At 36.7% G+C, this 20,596-nt stretch overlaps 2 protein-coding genes across 3 annotated transcripts; both read right to left on the bottom strand.

Moving 5' to 3' along the window:
- Positions 1–6,126: 6,126 nt before the first annotated feature.
- On the bottom strand, positions 6,127–13,457 carry LOC149838179 (shaggy-related protein kinase kappa-like). 2 transcript variants are annotated; one of them, XM_090006423.1, is made up of 13 exons: positions 13,183–13,457; positions 11,384–11,628; positions 11,206–11,298; positions 11,035–11,094; positions 10,655–10,927; positions 9,986–10,060; positions 9,326–9,382; positions 9,105–9,245; positions 8,934–8,984; positions 8,725–8,820; positions 7,159–7,242; positions 6,975–7,077; positions 6,127–6,607 (listed from the first exon to the last, which is right to left on the bottom strand). In XM_090006423.1, exons 2-13 carry the CDS (start codon positions 11,531–11,533, stop codon positions 6,519–6,521), a joined length of 1,272 nt encoding a protein of 423 aa, XP_089862549.1. In that variant the 5' UTR covers positions 11,534–11,628; positions 13,183–13,457; the 3' UTR covers positions 6,127–6,518. The 2 variants fall into 2 exon arrangements, with proteins under 2 accessions (XP_089862549.1, XP_089862550.1); XM_090006424.1 differs by having other exon boundaries at positions 11,384–11,625; positions 13,183–13,455.
- A 3,369-nt stretch (positions 13,458–16,826) lies between these two features.
- On the bottom strand, positions 16,827–18,183 carry LOC149838178 (uncharacterized). Its single transcript, XM_090006422.1, has 2 exons — positions 17,953–18,183; positions 16,827–17,130 (listed from the first exon to the last, which is right to left on the bottom strand). The coding sequence occupies exons 1-2, from the start codon at positions 18,172–18,174 to the stop codon at positions 17,044–17,046; spliced, it is 309 nt and encodes a 102-aa protein (XP_089862548.1). The 5' UTR covers positions 18,175–18,183; the 3' UTR covers positions 16,827–17,043.
- Between the last annotated feature and the right edge of the window lie 2,413 nt (positions 18,184–20,596).

The raw sequence follows: 20,596 nt of genomic DNA, 5'->3' as shown, positions 1-20,596 counted from the left end.
GATTGGATCCATACTTTTGCAGGATTCATGCACTATTTGGCCTGAACCAGATCATGTACTAATTCGACCATTTTTGGGACCGGTTCAGAGTCATTTTGACCAATTTCTTGTAGTTTTTCACTGGTTTCGAGATGCTAAAACCCTATTTTCATAAAGATAAAGAGGTACAAGGATTTTGGCATACAGTTATAGGGTTTTATGAACTTTTGTTCATATTTGGTACCGATTCATAAGGTTCAGAATCGATTCAGACTCTTAAATGACCGGTTCAGGGCCGTTTCAGACTGGTTCAAAGTGTTTTCAAATCGGTTCCTACTTGAGGACCCTGGGTTTTACCCATATGAGCATGCTTTTGTTATTTTTCATGCTTTATAAAGTGTTTATTTTAAATAATGCATGACTTGTACATGTAAATTCATGTATTTTGTATTGGTTAAGTTGTGTATGATAGTTTTAAGCATGAATTGTAACTAAATTCATGACAGTTAGTTTATTTATATTAGTTGAAGCATGAACTTGTATTATGTCATGAACATACATGCATTAAAACGTGTGCATGGGCGTGCTCCATAATACGAATAGGTTTTCGATAAAAGATATTGATTGACCGATTCATGTAATCACCAAAGTGATTTGAGTCATGTTGATTAAGGATTCGTTGGACCGTATTAAGATTCGTTATTATGATTATATGTGAATTTATGAAACATCGATTCTACCCAAAGGTAGGTCATTGTATTCCAAATTTAACATGGTGTAATAGTAGATGTGTATTCCAGCCCATGAAGCATGTTCGTACCCAAAGGTACAATGTTGAATTGCCTTTAAATACATGATCTACCAGTTTCACCAACTGAAGTCAATTTCTTGAGAATTGAAGAGACAAAGCAACTATAAGTATTGTCGTTTTCACCAAAGTGAAACGATAATGCTCAACTATGCTTGTTTCAGAAAATGTGAAAATAAAAGGTCTCACTTTTACCTTTTTAACACGAGTCTCGTCTGAGCAATAATAGTAATGTCTTTCCATTTTTTGTTCCTTATTTTATCAGGTTCTTTTCTTATCGACGGTTCTAGTAATATCCCCCTTTTAAACGGATCTAGCTTTTCAAATTGGAAAGAAATCGTATTATTCATTTTGGGCTATATGGATTTAGAGCTGACCCTTAGAATTGGCGAACCTCCCGCTCTTACAGAGCATAGTACAACTGATCAGAAGGCTGCCTCTGAGAAGTGGGAGCACTCGAATAGACTTAGCCGGTTGCTTTTGCAATCTCGGGTAGCTAAGAATATTCGAGGCGTCATTCCTCACTGCAGGACAGTGAAAAAATTTCTGAAAGCCATTAAGGCTCAATTCATCACTTCTAATAAGGCAAGGGCCAGTACGCTCATGTCCAAATTGGTGTCTATGAAATATGCTGGTGACAGTCACATCCGACGGCACATTTTGAAAATGAAAAATATCGTGACTCAATTGAATGAGATGAAGTTCACAATCTCTAACTCCTTCTTGGTTCATCTGATCTTAACCTCATTACCTACTGAGTATGGACCCTTCAAAATCTCCTACAACATACATAATGAGTGGTTTTTTAATGACCTCTTGACCAAGTGTGTTGAAGAAGAGGAGAGATTGAAGAGTGAGAGGGTGTCAAGTGCACATATGATCTCTCATAAGAATAAACAGAGGTTGAGGCCAAAGAAAAACTCCTTCAAAAAAGAAGAATAAGAAGAAAGTCACTGATGAGAGTTAAAACTCTCAGGCGAAAGCTAAATCCCAGTCAGAAGGCTCTTCTATAAAGTGTTTCTTTGGCAAGAAGAAGGTGCATAAGAAAGTGGACTGTTTGAAGTACAAGAAGTGACTCGAAAATAAAGGTAATAAGTCATTTGTTTCTTATGAGTATAATTTAATCCATGCTCTATTGCATAGTTGGTGGATTGATTCTTGTGTCACGGTACCTATTACCAACTCTTTGCAGGTATTTCTGAACAAGAGGGAACCAACATAGTATGAGAAAATCATCTTTTCTCGAAATAGGATGCGTTCGCATGTCAAGAATGTTGAGACCTGTAAAATTGTGTTGGAGTCAGAATTCATATTGGATTTAGTCGATACATTCTATGTTTCATCCTATAGTAGGAATCTGATTTCAATTTCAAAACTTGATAAGTTTGACTTTGTATTTAAATTTGAAAATTCCAAACTTATTATTATGAAAAATTCAATGAATATAGGTTTTGCATATATGTGTGATGGTTTGTATCGATTAAGAACCAAATTCTAAATTCGGGAATCTCACTCTATTGAGAACACAATGATTGACAATAAACGTGGCCTAAAGGATGATCAATCCTATCTGCTTTGGCATCGGATGTTAGGACATATCTCGAACGAGAGAGTCCAAAGACTCGTGAAAGAGAGAATCCTCGAATCCCTTGATTTTATGAATATAGAGCAATGTGTTGATTGCAATAAGGCTAAGCAATCTAACACGTATAAGAAAGACGTCAAACACAGCAATGAAAAGTTAAAAATAGTGCATCCGAATATGTGCGACCCTTTTTCACCATGTTTTACGAGTAAAAAAATATTGTCACATTTATAGACGATTACTCACGGTATATGTATCTCTACTTATTATCTGAAACCAGAGGTCTTTAAGGTTTTTAAGAACTTCAAGAAAGAAGTAGAGAAACAAACCGATGAAGTTATTAAGGTTGTCAAGTCTGATAGAGGTGGCGAATATTATGATCGCTTCACTGAGATGGGACAAAAGGAAGGTCAATTAGCGCGATTTCTAAAGAGGAATGCATTGTACCTCAGTATACCATGCCTGATAGTGTTTACGAGAATGATGTAGCTGAAAGAAGAAACCGTACGCTTAAAGAAATGGTTCAAGCGATGTTGAATCACTCAAACCTTCATTTGACCTTGTGGGGTGAAGCTCTTAGGACAACAATACATATTTTGAATAAGGTTCCTACAAAGGTTGTTCAAAAGACTCCTTACGAGTTATGGACAAGTAGAAAATCTTCTTTGTCATATATGCGCATATGAAAATGTCCAACAGAAACTAAATTGTATAACCCACATATAAACGCTTTTGATCCTAGGACAACTAGTGATTTCTTCATTGGTTATCAGGTCAAAAGGCTTTAGGTTTTATTGTCCATCTCATACATCACAGATAGTAGAAACATATAAAGTAAGATTTATTGAAAATGGTTCTGTTGAGACAGATGCGTCTCAAAATATTAATTTTGAGGAAATGCAGGATTCAGGTTTCACACCTGCTAAGGATAAAGACCCAATTTTTTCTATCATTGTCCCTTCAGGTAATATAAGAGAAAGTCCCATCAATGAACACCAATCCCAACTAGATTCGGTTGTTGATGAAGATATACAACAAGATACAAAAGCTCATTTTGAGCCAAGTGTATGGAGGCCCACCAGAATCAGGAAATCTGCTATCCATCCAGACTACGTGGTGTATTTACAAGAGTCAAATGATTTCATAGACATTGATGAAGATCCCTTTACATTTGCATAAGCCATTGAAAGCGAAAGATCAACACATTGGATCAATGTCATGAAAGAAGAGCTTGACTCTATGGCAAAGAACCAAGTGTGAGATCTTGTACCTCGACCTGATGGAGTTAGACCTGTTGGTTGTAAATAAGTTTATAAGACCAAAACAAACTTTAAAGGTCAGGTAGAGAAGTACAAGGCTAAGCTTTTGCAAAAGGTTTCACACAGATAGAGAGCATTAATTAAAATAAGACTTTTTCTTCTGTCTCAACTAAGGAATCATTGAGGATAACCATGACCCTCGTAGCTCATTTTGATTTAGAGCTACATCAGATGGATGTAAAAAATGCCTTCCTGAATGGGGATCTAGATGAGAAGGTACACATGCAACAACCTTATGGTTTCAATATAGATGACTCGAATAACTTAGTTTGCAAATTAAATAAGTCAATCTATGGACTTAAACAAGTCTTCCGCCAGTGGTATAAAAAGTTCAATAAGGTAATTATAAACTTTAGATTCACTGAAAATATTATTGATCAGTGTATTTACATTAAGACTAGTGGGAGTAAGTTTATAATTTTGGTTTTATATGTTGACGATATTCTTCTTGCAACTAATAATTTGAGTCTATTACATGAAACAAAAGATTTTTTTTTCCTCTCATTTCGATATGAAGGACATGGATGAGGTCACTTATGTCCTTGGAATCGAGATTCGTCGCAACAGAACTAAGGGTGTCATTGGCCTCTCTCAGAAATCCTATATCATTAAGGTTCTTAAAAGATATGGGATGAAGAATTATTCTCCTGGTTCAACACCTATAGTGAAGGGAGATAAATTGAGTTTAAAGGACTATCCTCATGATGATATTGTGAAGGCTCAGATAGATGTTGTTCTATATGCTTTATCAGTTGAAAGTTTGCAGTACGCACAGACCTGATATATCATTTGTTGTGAAAATGCTTGGTAAATATCAGTCAAATTCAAACATTACGCACTGAAAGGCAGCGAAGAAGGTCATGCACTATTTACAAAAAACAAAAGACTATATATTAACCTACAGAAAAACTGCCCACCTAGAGGTCGTTGGATACTCTGATACAGACTTAAGTGGGTGTATTGGTAGTAAAAAATTCACTACCGGATACATTTTCCTACTAGCGAGTGTTGTCTCATAAAGAAGTGAAAAGTAGTCTACCACTGTTGCTCATACCATGGAGGCAGAATTTATTGCTTTATACGAGACTTCGTCACAGGCCATTTGGATAAAAAAACTTCGTTATAGGTCTTTGTATTGTGGACTCTATTGAGAGACCACTAAAGATCTTTTGTGATAATAAAGCAGTCGTGTCCTTTTCAAATAACAAGAGCTCAACATCGTGTCGACACATGGAATACAAATATTTTGTTGTTAAAAAAAAAACTGAGAATCATCTGGTATGTATTGATACAATTGAGATGAAAGAAATAACTGTGGATCCCCTTAATTTGGATAAAAAAACTTCGTTATAGGTCTTTGTATTGTGGACTCTATTGAGAGACCACTAAAGATCTTTTGTGATAATAAAGCAGTCGTGTCCTTTTCAAATAACAAGAGCTCAACATCGTGTCGACACATGGAATACAAATATTTTGTTGTTAAAAAAAAAACTGAGAATCATCTGGTATGTATTGATACAATTGAGATGAAAGAAATAACTGTGGATCCCCTTACTAAAGAGCTAATACCGAGATTGTATTCCCAACATGTAAATAAGATGGGTCTTTTTTACTCCTTCTGATGTATGACAATACATTAAATGATCACATTTGTATATATGAATTTGATTCTCTATGACTTTGTATATTATTGATTTTTCATAAAGAATCTCTCATATAGGTAAAAGAGAATAACAGAATAACAGAATAACAATATTAAAAAACCAATAGAACATGTGAGAGACCAACCTATTCATAAAGATAATTTTCTACATGCCTAAACACTGAAGGTGAATTGTAGTGTAATACATGAAAATATGACATTTCATAAAAGAGTGTTCATAACCATGACTCATAATTCATCCTTGTGATAAAGGGTAGCAGTGAACCCACATGAAGAATTAAATCGAGATAACGATATACACCTCGATTTAGTACACTTTTGGTGTCAATGGGTCAAGTGGGAGAATGTTGGACATAATGAGTCGGGGTCCAACCCACAAGGTGACCTGATTTGACAGTCAGTGGGTCACATTAGTGGCCACATAATGGGGTTAGTGAGTGGGAGTTACATGAATGTGAAAAAACTGCATTCACGTAACTGCCTATTTCTCTCGTTATATAAAAAGGTAGGATGCTACAAAGATGATGAGAGATTCGTAGCTGTAATCCTACCCAAATCCCTCATCCAGTTTACATGATATAGGGTCCTACTCACCGTCTACCTAAGGCTTGGGCTCATTGTGGGCGTCAACCGACTGAGAAGAACATCAAATTCCCTGCACACGCTCTATGGCGATTAAAGGTACGCTTTCTGTGTTTGTTTTACAGAAAACACCAACATTCTCTTCATTTAAACATGAAACCACAAATCAGTGTTGAGTTGATCAGGATTGTAACAGGCAACACTTAGATTGTTGATCTTAAATGGGCATGGTTAAGGGTTTCCAGCTATACTAGTCACAAGCATTCAAATCGTGGTTACTCTGTTGACAAGCAAAGGAAAATACTACAAAAGCAAAAGGAGATACAACAAACCTCAAGCACAGCTTCCAAGTGCACCCACTACCAGTTTTTTGGGGACCTCGTTAATGGCGGCAGGAAAAACAAAGAGAAAAAAGAAACTTTACAGATCTCACAATACCAAAGTTGTACTTGTTGCTAGGCTACGGCACACGGATACTCCATTTTGACTCCCGTTCCGTCCCCTTATATATTAGACATGATTGAAACTTCATAAAATTGACTGTAACCCTGTATCCTCAGCCATATCCATGTGACATAGCTGCTAGGTGTGCAAGGCCATAAACAAATTTTGTTTTCTTGCATGCTCCGGGATAAGCCGCTCGAGGATGTCTGATGGAATGCCGGTTAGTTCTGTCCATAGAAGAAGAAATGTAAGAAAAAACTTATCAGAAGACTCGGTGGTTCCTAGGCTGAACTGTCAGTTGCCATTGGGTCTTGTGATTCTTTCAACTGGAATTAGCATTGCCACCTCTTTCGATGGTACAAGTCCTGGGAAAGTGCAAGGTGTAGAACCCACATGACAATACAATTCTCATATTCTAGACTGGAATGACAATTCAGTCTTACCACCAATTTGACATCACCAAGGCATGCTCTTAGAAGAAATTGTTTAGGTCAACAACCACATAGCCAACTAAAATTTTCAAGTTCAACACTAAAACTCAGCTATGAAAAAAATAATCCTGAAAACAAGAAAAAAGACAATGGCTATCTTTACCTTGAGGTTTGAAATTGAATAGCGGCGGGAGAGGGCGACCATTAGGAAGGCGAGTGTTTGGGTCCCGCAACTCATCAAAGAAAGGATGGATACAAGCGTCCAACTGTAGGAGGCCCACAAGAGTCAGGAAGATATTCAAGGAAACAGCAAAATATGGAAATCCAAATTGCATGACCATGCTTACAGCTGCACATCGCAGATTTGGTGAGTACTGTAAAAATCTGGAGACCAAGTCAACTGCTTCTGGTGGAAGCCTTTTCTGGAAAACCTGCTCCACCGTGAAACTGACATCAGTGATGTACATAAAACAGCACAAGGGTCAAGAGGGTCAGCACACAAATTCATCAAGAATTTTACTCAGTTTATTTTTATTTAAATAGATTTCACTGATTTTTAGAATTCCACCTCCCCACAGTCTGATTTTCTGTTGCCATAGTTGACAAGCAAAGGCAAGCTGCTCCAAACCAGGTTTGGCTGTTTTCTTTAAACTGTGTTTGGTTTAAAGTTTAAACACCAAACAACTGAACCTGCAAAGTGAATTGATTTATTGGGCCAAACAACTGAGATTATAGTATCTCCTTGGTAGGGTCGCATGACTTAAACCAACCCATCAATCTAAGCTGTCCTAAGCAGCAGCTTGTGTCAGCTGACTGCATAGCCTTTTCAAATATAAGGTGGAAAAAAAAAAGATGCTTGAAGCTTGAAATAAGCAATCAATGTAGAAACGCAATGATAGGATAGGGACATCTGAGTGGAAACAGAGGCAGTTTGCCATCTGACAACTTTTTGTTTTTTACTGCAAAATTTAGGACTTAAAGTTATTTAGACGGTAAAAAAGAACATTATTAGTTGATGACATAAAGCATGCAGAAAAAGTGAAATGATGCATGTAAAACCCGTAAGGAAATAAAGGATAAATCTCCCAGAAAAATCCTAAACAAAACAAACAAAATTTTCATGCTGGTATAGGTCTGAGAGAACGTAAGCTTTCCAAGGGAACAAAAGACTAGAGATGCTTGCACGTGAACACAATGTTGCGTGACTAATCAAGCTTGTTATGCAACTTATGAATATTGGAAACAAGCAGGGGTAGGCAACTGGTCAGGAAGCTTGCGGGCCGCAAGCTGCCCAGCTGGTTGGGCCGAGCCTGGACCAGGTATCTGGAGTCCATGCCAGCCCATCAATGTAATGGGTTTTGTCCAACTTTTCACTAGGAGCACAACAGAGATGCCAGTAGTGACTGCTTCAGACTGACCTGATCTAGATCTAATTTTCCTCATAGACGTATAAGTGGCGTCCGTGTGTGTGTGTGTGAGTGGGCAGTGTTTGCATGAGAGAGAGAGAGAGAGAGAGAGAGAGAGAGAGAGAGAGAGAGAGAGAGATGATGTAAGTCCAAATCCAGCAGTAGTTTCACAGAAGTGACCCTAATACTGCCAGTTGAAATGCTAAGTTAGGCCACTCGCAGCACAAAATCACACTTCATACATCTTTCGTAATGTAATTCTGGGGAGCACTCAGGCATGGTAGTGAAGCACAAATTATAGGAGAGAAGGAAAAACCCAAAAGGTAACTACCATAATCACCGAGGAAGAATTTTGAATTAAACTGAAAGAAACAGAAGGAAACAAAACCCCAAAAGGTAACTACCATAATCACTGAGGAAGAATTTTGAATTAAACTGAAAGAAACAGAAGGAAACGAACAACAAATGAATACCAACATAGAAGATGGCATTAATAGTTCACCCTACCTTGTGCCATGGATGAGCTTTTATCTGTGGGAATTTAAACTCTGTATAATTTGGATTCATGCACTTAATTTCCTCTCTTGTGGGTGTTCCTAGAACCTGCAACAATTTTTCACCATAATAAAACGCTGTTCAAGCTCTTTGCTTTTTGGAAAGGCAAAACAGCCAAATTTAAACTGGTTGAATTTATAATATAAGACTCCCTCTACAACCTTAATGATCTCAACCAATTGATCAACTCCACTTTCTCCTGGAAATAAGGGCTGCATAGACAACACAGAGGAAATTTCAAAGAGAAACTCAGCAGACATCCGACATGCATCTAAAGGTTTTAAAAGTCCAAGAGAACATGAATTATGGTTGTTTCTGAAGCAATGAGTAACCTGCCCAAGGAGTAATTCAGCCATCACACAGCCAGTGGACCACATATCAATTGCAGTTGTGTATTCAGTTGCACCAAATATTAGCTCAGGAGCGCGATAGTATCTTGAACAAATGTAAGAAATATTGGGCTCTCCTTTAACCTGGATTAAGAGGAAGAATCAGCCTCAGTGATAAACAAAATGTAAACTAGATACAACATAACATGCACATTATAACTCACCAAAACTTTTGCACTACCAAAATCACACAATTTCAACTGGTGTGTATGGGGGTTCACCTGCAATAGCACATACAAACTCATTAAAAAGTGCAAGGAACACAAAGAACTGATAAATCTTTGAACAGAATTTACATCAATGTTTAAGGAAAAGGCCACTGGAAAAACACAATGGAAATGCAATGATAGTTCAACAGATATTGGCACCATTATCATTCAGAAAAGTGGTTATACAACTGATGCAAATTTTGGAGAAGTTATAAGTTTTCATCAGCAAGAATTCCCAACAGATCATCATCAAAGATGATTCACATTGAAATTATTAGCACTTTTCAGGATTCACAAAGAGGGGGCATATCTGCATAAAAACTCGGTTAAGATATGCTAAAAAAATTACATATTGTGTAAGTAATGGCCACAAACATTAGAAGATATACTGACAGTATTCAGAAAAGCTAGAAAGCAGTAAAGGAAACAAAGTCCTATATGCTATAATACATCAGATTACCTCTAAAACCAAAATTGCAGAAATTTATACTTTAAATAGACCTTGCTTATGTGGCCTTGGGATCGATACCTTAAAAAAGCAAGAATTTAATATCCAAAAGCCGATACATAATAAACCCACCCAGGTAAAGATCATTTTATGCAGCTAGTAATTACCAGCAAGTTCTGGGGCTTGATATCACGATGGCATATGCCAACACAATTATGAATGTACGCTAGAGCCCTGCATATCTGCATTGAAGAGGAAATGAATCAGAACTTTAAGAAATGAAATTGTTCAAAACCGGAGTACTACATATGAATGCCCAAGATGCAAAATGCCATTAACTTCTCATTTTAAGGACATTAGTGGAAGCTTTTCCATTTTTCAAAAGATAAGTGTAGGTTCTTTTTAAAAACAAGACTTGACACCTTCCCAAACAATAACAGAAGGGGAAAAACAAAGTGGAATTATATTTCAACCACCTCTTCACACTGAAGTGAAAAATATCCTTACATAATCTTGACTTAATTTACATCTAACACTAGATTATGAAAGTTCTAGTGAAGAATATGGCTGAATTACACCAAAAGAATCCATTAGATATGCAAACACCTAATGATACTCCACCTGCTAATCTGCTACCAACCCTGCAATAAGAAGATGACAAGTACTCTGGCATTCATGTGCACAAGGTCTACGTTTGCAATTTGATGCATTCAAGCACTGAACTATCTAAATACAGAATGGGAGGCAGTGACCAAGAAACAAGATAACTAGTGCAATTACATTATGAAGTCCTTGTGTGACTTCACACATAATCACAATGATGAGATTATACAAACCTGATAGGTGTACAGCTTCACATATATAAGTGGAATTCTCTGGTTAATTCTGTTATAGTGCTTTGCTATACGGTTAACAGTTTCAGGTACAAACTCAAGAACAAGATTTAGATATAGCTCCTCTTTGTCTGTTGTAGAGAAAAAACAGTGCTTGAGGGCAACAATATTTGGATGATCCAGCATGTGCATAATCTGTAACTCCCTGTTCTTGTAACGTTTATCTTGGAGAACCTTCTTTATGGCCACAATTTCTCCAGTTTCCCTGCATTTTGCCTGAAATAAAGCAATGCACAAAATTGAATCAAGAATACCAACAGAACAGAGAAAAAGAACTCTGAACGATGCCATCAAGAATGAAAAAAGATTAACCACCACTGTACCTGAAACACAATACCAAAAGAACCTGTGCCAACCACATGTTCGGTAATGTAGCTGATTGTCTGATGATTCACAAAAGAACAAAGTCAGGAATATACTTACAAAAGCACACTGCATTTTCAATGCATTGTAACATAAAGCAAAAAGCATTAAGAGATTGATTTTCCAAGGACCTGCTTCGGCTGGCCATTTCTACCACCAATAGTTGTAGCTATTATGTGTCCTGCCTCAGCACCCATGCCATCAATTACATCTGGTTCGATATCCTATTATACCAGAATTGTGATGCATTATAGAACCATTCCCAGGTCGCAAAGCCAACGTCTCATTCAAAACAGAAAAGCAGCTTACCTTGTCAGCATCGTGATCAAGCTTACGGTCCCTAATTCTCATTTCAAGCATTTCTCTCCCAAGCCTATCAACCGAATGAGACGATCCCTTAGAACTACTAATTGTCCTAGAGCTCCCTACACCCCCATGTCCCAAGCTGGCAGATGCCATAAATGTGTCCAGTCAGCAGCACAAATGCTGATGAAGCCTGAATTCTATCTTGTTAGCAGTCCTCTCTTCATCTCATCTAGGAAGCTGACCTCCTACTGAAACAATAGCCACATATATTTCTTAAAGAACCACCAAAAGGGAAAAGTAATGAATCCATTCAAAATTGAAAAACATAGCACGAAAAGATCAATGTAGTGACACTTCTGTGAGAAGAAAACATTAAAAAAACTTCAGAAACCTTGGAAATATTTCAGGACCAAAGCTTTAAGTGTGACAGTGCGGCACTGAAACTCACAAAAAGCAACTGACGTAAAAGTGTCGATATTCTTAACGACTCCTGTGGCATTAGTAGCATAAAAAGAAAAGATATTCTTTTCTTCTTCATTTTCCTCGGCAATGATCTAGTTTTTCTTGTTTTCAAAAGATGTTGGTAATTATTAAAAAGAAAGAGACTTAACGATCGAAAGAAATCGAAAAAAAATCCAAAAACGGAAAGAAAACAAATGAATCTGAAAAATAAAAAAAGAAATAGAATTAATTCGACAAGCAAATTTGTAAAGGAACAGTATTTAGCCCAAAGAAAGTAAAACTGAATGACGCTTCAGGGAAATGACAGAATTTTTACATAAAAGAACAAAGAAAAACTAGTGTCTGAAAAAGAATATGCAATTTCCCACACTAAAAAAAAAGAATCCAGGAAACGATCACTCTAGAAAACTACTCGCATTTTAACAAACCGTCATATAAATAGAAAAATAAACTCTTCTCTAAAATCTTTTACAGGAAATTCCGGTAAAGATAGTCATATAATTATTCAAAGCGAAAGGCGAAAAAAAATGAGAGTGAAAATATCCTCTTCCGTGTGGCTCAAATTTCTTCACTTCCTCTCATAAAAATCCGGATCGAGAAATGAAGCTCAGAAACCTAACACTTCAAACGCTCCTCCGATCACCTAAAGAACGACGGAATACAGCAAAACGCTTCATTTTCTCGAAATTCCGATGAAAATATCAGGAAAAACTCGGGTTCAGACAAAGAAAGTCCGCAAACTAACACTCGTTCGGTTTCTACTCCAAACGCTCGTCCTATCACCTAAAGAACGTCAGAATATAGCAAAACGCTTCATTTTCTCGAATTTCCGATGCAAATATCACGAAAAATTCGGGTCCAGACAAAGAAAGCCCGCAAACTAACATTCGTTCGGTTTCTACTCCAAACGCTCCTCCGATCACCTAAAGAACGACAGAATACAGCAAAACGCTTCTTTTTCTCGAATTTCCGATGCAAATATCACGAAAAACTCGGATGCAGACAAAGAAAGCCCGCAAACTAACATTCGTTCGGTTTCTACTCCAAACGCTCCTCTGATCACCTAAAGAAAAAAAAAATAAATACGGGAAAAAACGTTTCATCTCCTCGATTTTCCAAGACAAATGTGACGAAAAACTCGGCTTTTGGAAAACCTAAATCCAGAAGCTCAAGTGTTGACTCATAAAAGACAATTTCCGCTCAAAAAAATCCACCCGATCACCTCAAGATCCCTCGATTTTCTCCACTTCTCGAAGCTAACCGGCGTAAACCACGGAGAAACACAGATCGGGAGCGAAAACCCGGAAATCGAAGGCGCGATCGGGGAGATTTCTACTGACCTGAAGAAGAGCGAGCGGCGAACTCGCGCATCGCGATCCTTCAAAGGCAAAGGGAGGGAGTGTAATGAGAGAGAGAGAGAGAGAGAGAGAGAGAGAGAGAGAGTTCCTTTCCCTGGTAGAGTGAAGAGAGACGCTTCACTGGTCGCTCTGCTTCCAGATTTTAGTTTTTGGCTTCCGAACCCTCCTCTTTCCTTTCTCTCTCTCTCTCTCTCTGCTTTTCCTTTTTCTTTTTTTTTCCTCAAATTTTCTTGTCAACGATTGACGCACAGAGCGGAAGGGACATTGACGCCCTGGCGACGGAAGGTATCATAAGCCAACGACGCCCCACGCGTCAGCTCCGCAACGATTATTTGTATTTCCAGAAATTGTTAAATGCCCCATTCTATCTCTTAATTACGCTAGTGCCATATCTATTTTACTTAAAAAACGGGGGTTAAATTTACAAAAATAACCAACATACTTTTAGTCTTGACTAATATACGTACTAAACTTCTTATTTTTTTCAAAAACACCCGAAATTTTCAACATTGGTTAAGCAAATGACAAATACATGCATGATTCCAACCTCGATTGGATCTGATAAGATCCGGGTCCGAACTTTGTGGTATAGGTTTGAGTAGATGATCGGGTCGGATCCCACGAGATTCAAGTACTATATGGACCAAAATATGGTTTAGAAACTTTTATCTCCAAAATCCTGTTCGATCCAATTTTCAATTAAGATATGTTATTTTTTCGTGTAAAAACTATAGAAAATTTGAAAAATGTGATAGGACGTGGCCTCTGCTATTTGGACCTAGTTTTGGTCGCATGTAAGCTAGGACCAGTCAGACCCGAACCCAGACCTGCTACTAACTGCTAAACGTTGGATATGGGTCTAAATCCATTTGGTTTGGTGTAGGTTTGACCCACTAACAGCCCTAAATGAAATGATTAGTGTATCTTCCTAAAAAAAACTAATGTTCCTAAGATTTTTTTTTTCATGATGAAGGGGGCTACTTAATGGGGCCACCTCCTTGCTATGTAAAACTTCAATTTATTTATTTTTTAAAAGGCACGCTGGGGTTAGACATACAACTATAATATTTGGGTTTTGAACCTACAACATCCCAACACAAGGTGACATGCACTAGCTGCTCCTACCGGACAATCGGAGCCGCCTCCGTTGGTAAAAGGCTCAAGTTGCATGATAAAGCAATTGCAGCCCCATGCATCAACGAGATTTGATCCTGGGCCTTCAGCTTGACACATGACACCGCGGACCGTATGGGTAACCACTGTAGTGATATAAGATTTTTTTTAAGCTTTAAAATCTATTGATAAATCAAAGATAAAAAACTATTGACACCTGATGACGATAAAAAATTGGCATTTTCAAAAGTAAAAAAAAAACGTTTAAATACATATTGAAAATAAAGAAAAAAATGTATACAAGTTTTCATGGGAGAGAACGTGATAATTTTAAACATAAAATCAACCTTGACTAAGCTAAAGGTGGTAGGGAAACGGGGGTTTGTGTTTAAAGGTGACAAAAGTGTGGGGCCAATTTGAAAAGTGAAAGTGTATTAGTTTTGATAACAAAAATTAACGGGTATTTGAAAGTAACTTTAAAAATGTATTCTTTACAGGATAGTTGAGTTGACAAATAATGAATTTTATATGAACTTTTCCCCAAATATCTGCATGGTATCATGGGTTTTAAGATAACCTAGAAACATGACAAGGGCATTTAACACGATATAAACACATTTAATATGATACTAGAGTTTTGTCAAACCAAGACCCGGAAAACACACACACACACACACACATATATATATATATATATATATCAATGGCCTTTAGCTGTAAAGACCGCCACTAAAAGCCCTTTCAGCTGTGTCGGATGCTATTAGATGTTTAGGCCATCTGACAGTATATATATATAGGTGATAGTTACTTACCATCTTCTCAACTAGAGCTGAATGCACGGCATCGCAAAAAGGACCTTTATCAAGAACCGCTACTAAAGGCTATTAGACGCAAGCAGAAAACGCCGCTAAAGAATCTTTGACCCTTTAATGTGTGTGCACCGTCCAGTCCATCGTGCATGCGTCCACTGCCAGATGAGTGGTAGGCATCTAACACTCTCTCTCTCTCTATATATATATATAATGATGGTGCTGGGGGAGCACCAATCCCACATACTAGAGATCAGGTTATATCTTATCAATTAGACTTTAGATGTATTCATCATAGTTTATTAGATAAGAATTATGCTTTGGATCATATTTTTTAACATAAAAATGAGATTTTTTAGGCCAAGAATTTTTGGTAGATTGTGATCCCTTGATTTTTGAAGATCTTAAAAAACCTATATGTGTCATAATCACATCATTAAATTTTTTTTTCTACTAAACAATGCTTGTAGATCGTGTCTATATGGTCTGGTCAACAAAAAAAGTTTGAGAAGTTTGAAAATTTAAAGTTTTTATTAGGTGGGCGCAGGTGCTCCTGGCACACCTGATATATATATATATATATATATATATATATATATATATATATATATATATATATATATATATATATATATATATATATATATATATATATATATATATATATATATATATATATATATGTGTGTGTGTGTGTGAGAGAGAGAGAGAGAGAGAAATATGTTTGTTACAACTATTTGTTTGTATAATCTAGTTGACATATTATGATGCAAGTCATTTTGAATTGTGTTTTACATTAAAAAAATGATTTTTGAGCAACAATTCAAACTTGTTATGATTAAAAACATCAATAAATATAGCAAAAAATATTTATATTATGATCAATGATAGATTTAAAGAGAAAAGCACACTAGAGAATATAAAATAAATAATTAACCATAAAAAATAAATAAAATTAAAGGCATAGTGCTAACACTATCCATGAATTAGTCATATATGTGTCTAATGTCATGTCTGATGTCATGATATATTAACACAAGACACTAAAGACGATACATATGATACATATTTGTTATAGTTGTTTGCACCTATAATCTAGTTGAGATCTCATTATACAAGTAGTTTTGACTCAATGTAACCTCATTTGTGTGTTTAGTAATGCTGATTTAATATGAATCATCGTTTGGAACATGTTTATAAATGAAAAAATATATTTGTTTGGAATGAAACGAATCAGTGCAGTCATGGCCGTTGATTTTTGCATCATCAGAAGCGCTCGAGCAAAGCTTGAATAGCCATAGCTCGGGATCGGCTCGAGCACGACTCAATGGTGAGATTTGAGCTCATGCCACTTCCACTACAACAGAGCAGTAGATTAGCGACGACCACCTTTCGTCGCTAATCCGTCGCTAATCCGTCGCTAACCATGTTAGCGACGGATTAGCGACAACGCGGCGACAGTATGCTTACGTCGCGAATATTTCGACGCTAACTGGCGACGGAATTATTCCGTCGCCAAGTCCGTCGCTAATTGTGACGGAATAACGAGCGCTATATTCCGTCGCCAATCCGCCGGTACTAAACGGCGACCACGGCGTGGCGACGGATTTAATTCCGTCGCTAAGCCGTCGCTAGATTAATATGAATAGCGACGGAATCATCCGTCGCTAATCCGTCGCAAAAATGAAAAAAAATCAAAAAAAATTTATTTAAAAATTAATTACGGAGAACTGTACAATTTATATTTCCTGTACAATTTATATTTCCTGTAAATAAAAAACAAACCACACAAAAAAATTCATATAACAAGTATCTATAATAATTAATCGTTCCACCTTAAAACTAAAAAGTTTAATTATTTACAATTCAACAATTACAATTAGGAAAAATAAAAAAAATAGAACTTCTTCAACACAGTCCTCTAATCATCGCCAAGATTTTGTGCGTCTTCTTGTTCATTGTCTTTATCTGTCCCTTCAGCTCCACTACCCTGATTATCGCTAGCAGCCTACACAAGAAAAGAACAGTCAGTATTGATAAACAAAATATAATGAAATAAATTACACACTATATGTGATTCTATCATGTGCTCATGTGTGATCTAAGGCAATAAAAAAACTCTATATGTGATTCTATCATGCTCATATGTGTGCTAAGGCAGTCAAAAAATTGAATATGTGATTATAGCATGTTCATATGTGTTCTAAGGCATATAAAAAAACTCTATATGTGATTCTACCATGCTCAGATGTGCTTTAAGGCAAGCAAAAAACTATATATGTGATTCGATCATGCTCGTATGTGTGCTAAGGCAGTAAAAAAATTGAATATGTGAATATAGCATGCTCATATGTGCTCTAAGGCAGGCAAAGCCAAAAATTTTATATGTGATTCTATCATAAATGATATATAACATGTTCATATGTGTTCTAAGGCAGTTAAAAAACTCTATATGTTATTATAGCATGTTCATATGTGTGCTAAGGCAGTCAAAAAACAGAATATGTGATTATAATATGCTCATATGTGTTCTTAGGCAGTAAAAAAACTGAATATGTGATTATAGCATGCTTATGTGTTCTAATGCAATAAAAAAAACTTTATATGTGATTCTATCATGCTCATATGTGCTCTAAGACAGACAAAAAGTTAAATATATATATATGTGATTCTATCATGCTCATATGTGTGCTAAGGCAGTAAAAAAATTGAATATGTGATTATAGCATGTTCATATGTGTTCTAAGGCATCTAGAAAAACTCTATATGTGATTCTACCATGCTCAGATGTGCTTTAAGATAGTCAAAAAAACTATATATGTGATTATACCTGAGAGGGACCTGGAATCGAAGATCCCCTATCCTGAACAGCGGCCTTGATCTCATTTCGGAGAAAGGGGGCGACGGTGTATTGGAAGTAGTTATTCAGTGATTCATTAATGATCTCGCGTACATCATCACCGGAAAGAATAGTCGGCTGCTTGGAGCTTATGTCGGCGCAAGAAGTTGGTGAGCCGTAACTGGAAGAACCAATAACTGGTGAAGTGTTCATATTACTCCCAAACCCGAACACGCGACCTTTTTTGGGTTCACCTGCTGCAGTCACCCATGCTGTAGGATCAAATGATGGATGCTGAGTAGCGTCTTCACCATATCGCTCTACCATTTGTTGCTCATATGCCTCCTACAAAATAATGTTTAAAGTATTCATTAATAATTAATGATAACATTATGATGACTTGCATATATATTGCAATGATTATTAATAGAATTAATACATACCGTTGTCGTTCTCGCCTTCTCTGATACGAAGACTCCCGTGGTCTTCCGTTTATGTGTTTCTACAAACACATCCTTATATGGTACACTGCCTCCTTTTTCTGCTTCCTGCGAAGTTAAATGACAAAAGATTTAGTACACAAATTTGCAACTATACTTATAAAATTAATATTATATATTGATGAGTTACCATTTTCTTTAGGTGACTCCCAAATGTCTTAGATCCACCTGTGTGTAGATGGGCTTCGGGCATCTTCGATTGATTTTGTGAAGCCTTCGCAGAGCGATTTTTAAATGCATCTCCCGCCCACATATCGCACATTTCATCCCAGTAATCTCTCCTGATAGTAATAGGACCATGGCCCTTCCACAGTAATGGATCATCTACTACGCCAGATGCTTTTTTTGCTGCAGTCTTCATAGTGTGCAGCATGTCTGCAAATCGATTGGCAGCCACCTTCTGCCACACCTTCCTTGCATCATTTTCTTCCACCGTAGTTGCAAAGCGATTCGAAGCCTACAAATATTTTCAGAAAGTTAGTAGACATTGCTTAAATAAATTAAATATGAAACACATTAACTATGAGGAACAACTGTATACCATGAATGAGGACCACAATCTGTCTAATACCTCCTTTGGGTACTCTTTCCATTGAGCAACTGGTCCTGGTAGATGTTGAAGAAGTGAATTCCTAATCTCCCGTACTACTTCTTGTGGCTCAAACCTCGTGCTGCACATGAATTGTTACACAGTAAATATCAATATAAAATATTTAAAAGATATGCAATAATTGAAAACAAAATACTTACGGTCGATTATCGATATACACTATTCGAATGAGTCTTCTTGTGCCAGCCTGTGAAGACCCTGTTTCCTGTGTTGGCTGTTGACTTGTGCGATCAACTGGTGTAGGTGGGTCGTATACAGGCGCAACATCATCTGTAAAAAAATACACACCAAGTTCTCAGAATGTGCATTTGAACTAATCAAGCATCTAATTAGTTATATGATATACCTATCACAGGAGCCCGTGAAGATGAAGGTTGAGCCTGGCTACTACTGGATGAGCGACCACTATAACCTCCACGAACCATATTCTAACAAATAACATATGTCATACAATACATTCAAATAATTCACATCAAGTATTACAATGCATTCAAGTCATTCACATCAAGCATTGCAATGCATTCAAATAATTCAAATCATTGACATCAAGTATTGCACTAATTCAAATCATTCGTTAATTGCATAAATTATAATACATTCAGATAAATTACAATGCATTCGAATCATTCGTATCAAGTATTACAATACATTGAAATAAAATTTTTAATCATTCACACCAAGTATTGCAATACAACTCACATCAAGTATTACAATGCATTTAAATAGAGGTTTGTAGTATAAGATTTTTTTCACTAGCTTGAGAATTCTTCCTCGTCACTAGTTTGACTTTCTTCTTCTTCTTCTTCTTCTTCTTCTTCTTCTTCTTCTTCTTCTTCATTGTTTGCCCATCCACTTGGTACATCATTTGGATCACATTCCTCTATGAATGTTTCATCAGCCAATGGAGATATGACATGCATATCATGCGCAACATCGTGACCATAAGCGAAGTCACAGACATCATCTGATTGATAGTAATCACTGTCTTCAGCTAACTCATCTTCTTGTAACTGATCATACTCGGGGTATAGTTTGGATTTCACCTTGCAAACTGCCCACCATTCATTTCTATCTGACTTTTTTATACTCGGATATGAAGTATAATAAACTTGTTGAGCTTGCGAGGCTAATATGAATGGTTCATATGTTCCAAACCTGGATTTATGATTCACCTCCACAATGCCTGAAGCTTTGTCGAGTCTTGTTGCAGTTGGATCAAACCAATGACACTTGAATACCGTAACCCTGTTATTCATGCCTAAGTAAGTCAACTCCATTATTTCCTCTATAACACCGTAGTAATCATGTTCATTTTCACCGTAGCTGCTACCCTTGACACACACGCCACTATTTATCGTTGATTTGTTTATACCGTAGTCTTTTGTATGGAATCGATAACCATTTACGATATACCCGTTGTAGCATTGCACAACTTTGGTCGGACCATTTTCTAAATCACATATTCCTTGATCTTTAACATCACCATGGCGAACCTACGCACAGACATAAACAATTATTGTGATCA

Source organism: Nuphar pumila, chromosome 5 (assembly GCF_984573655.1).
Source record: "Nuphar pumila chromosome 5, dmNupPumi1.hap1.1, whole genome shotgun sequence".
Taxonomy (NCBI): Eukaryota; Viridiplantae; Streptophyta; class Magnoliopsida; order Nymphaeales; family Nymphaeaceae; genus Nuphar; species Nuphar pumila.
Note: the sequence above shows the minus strand (reverse complement) of the source record. Positions and strands in the feature narration are given on the sequence as shown.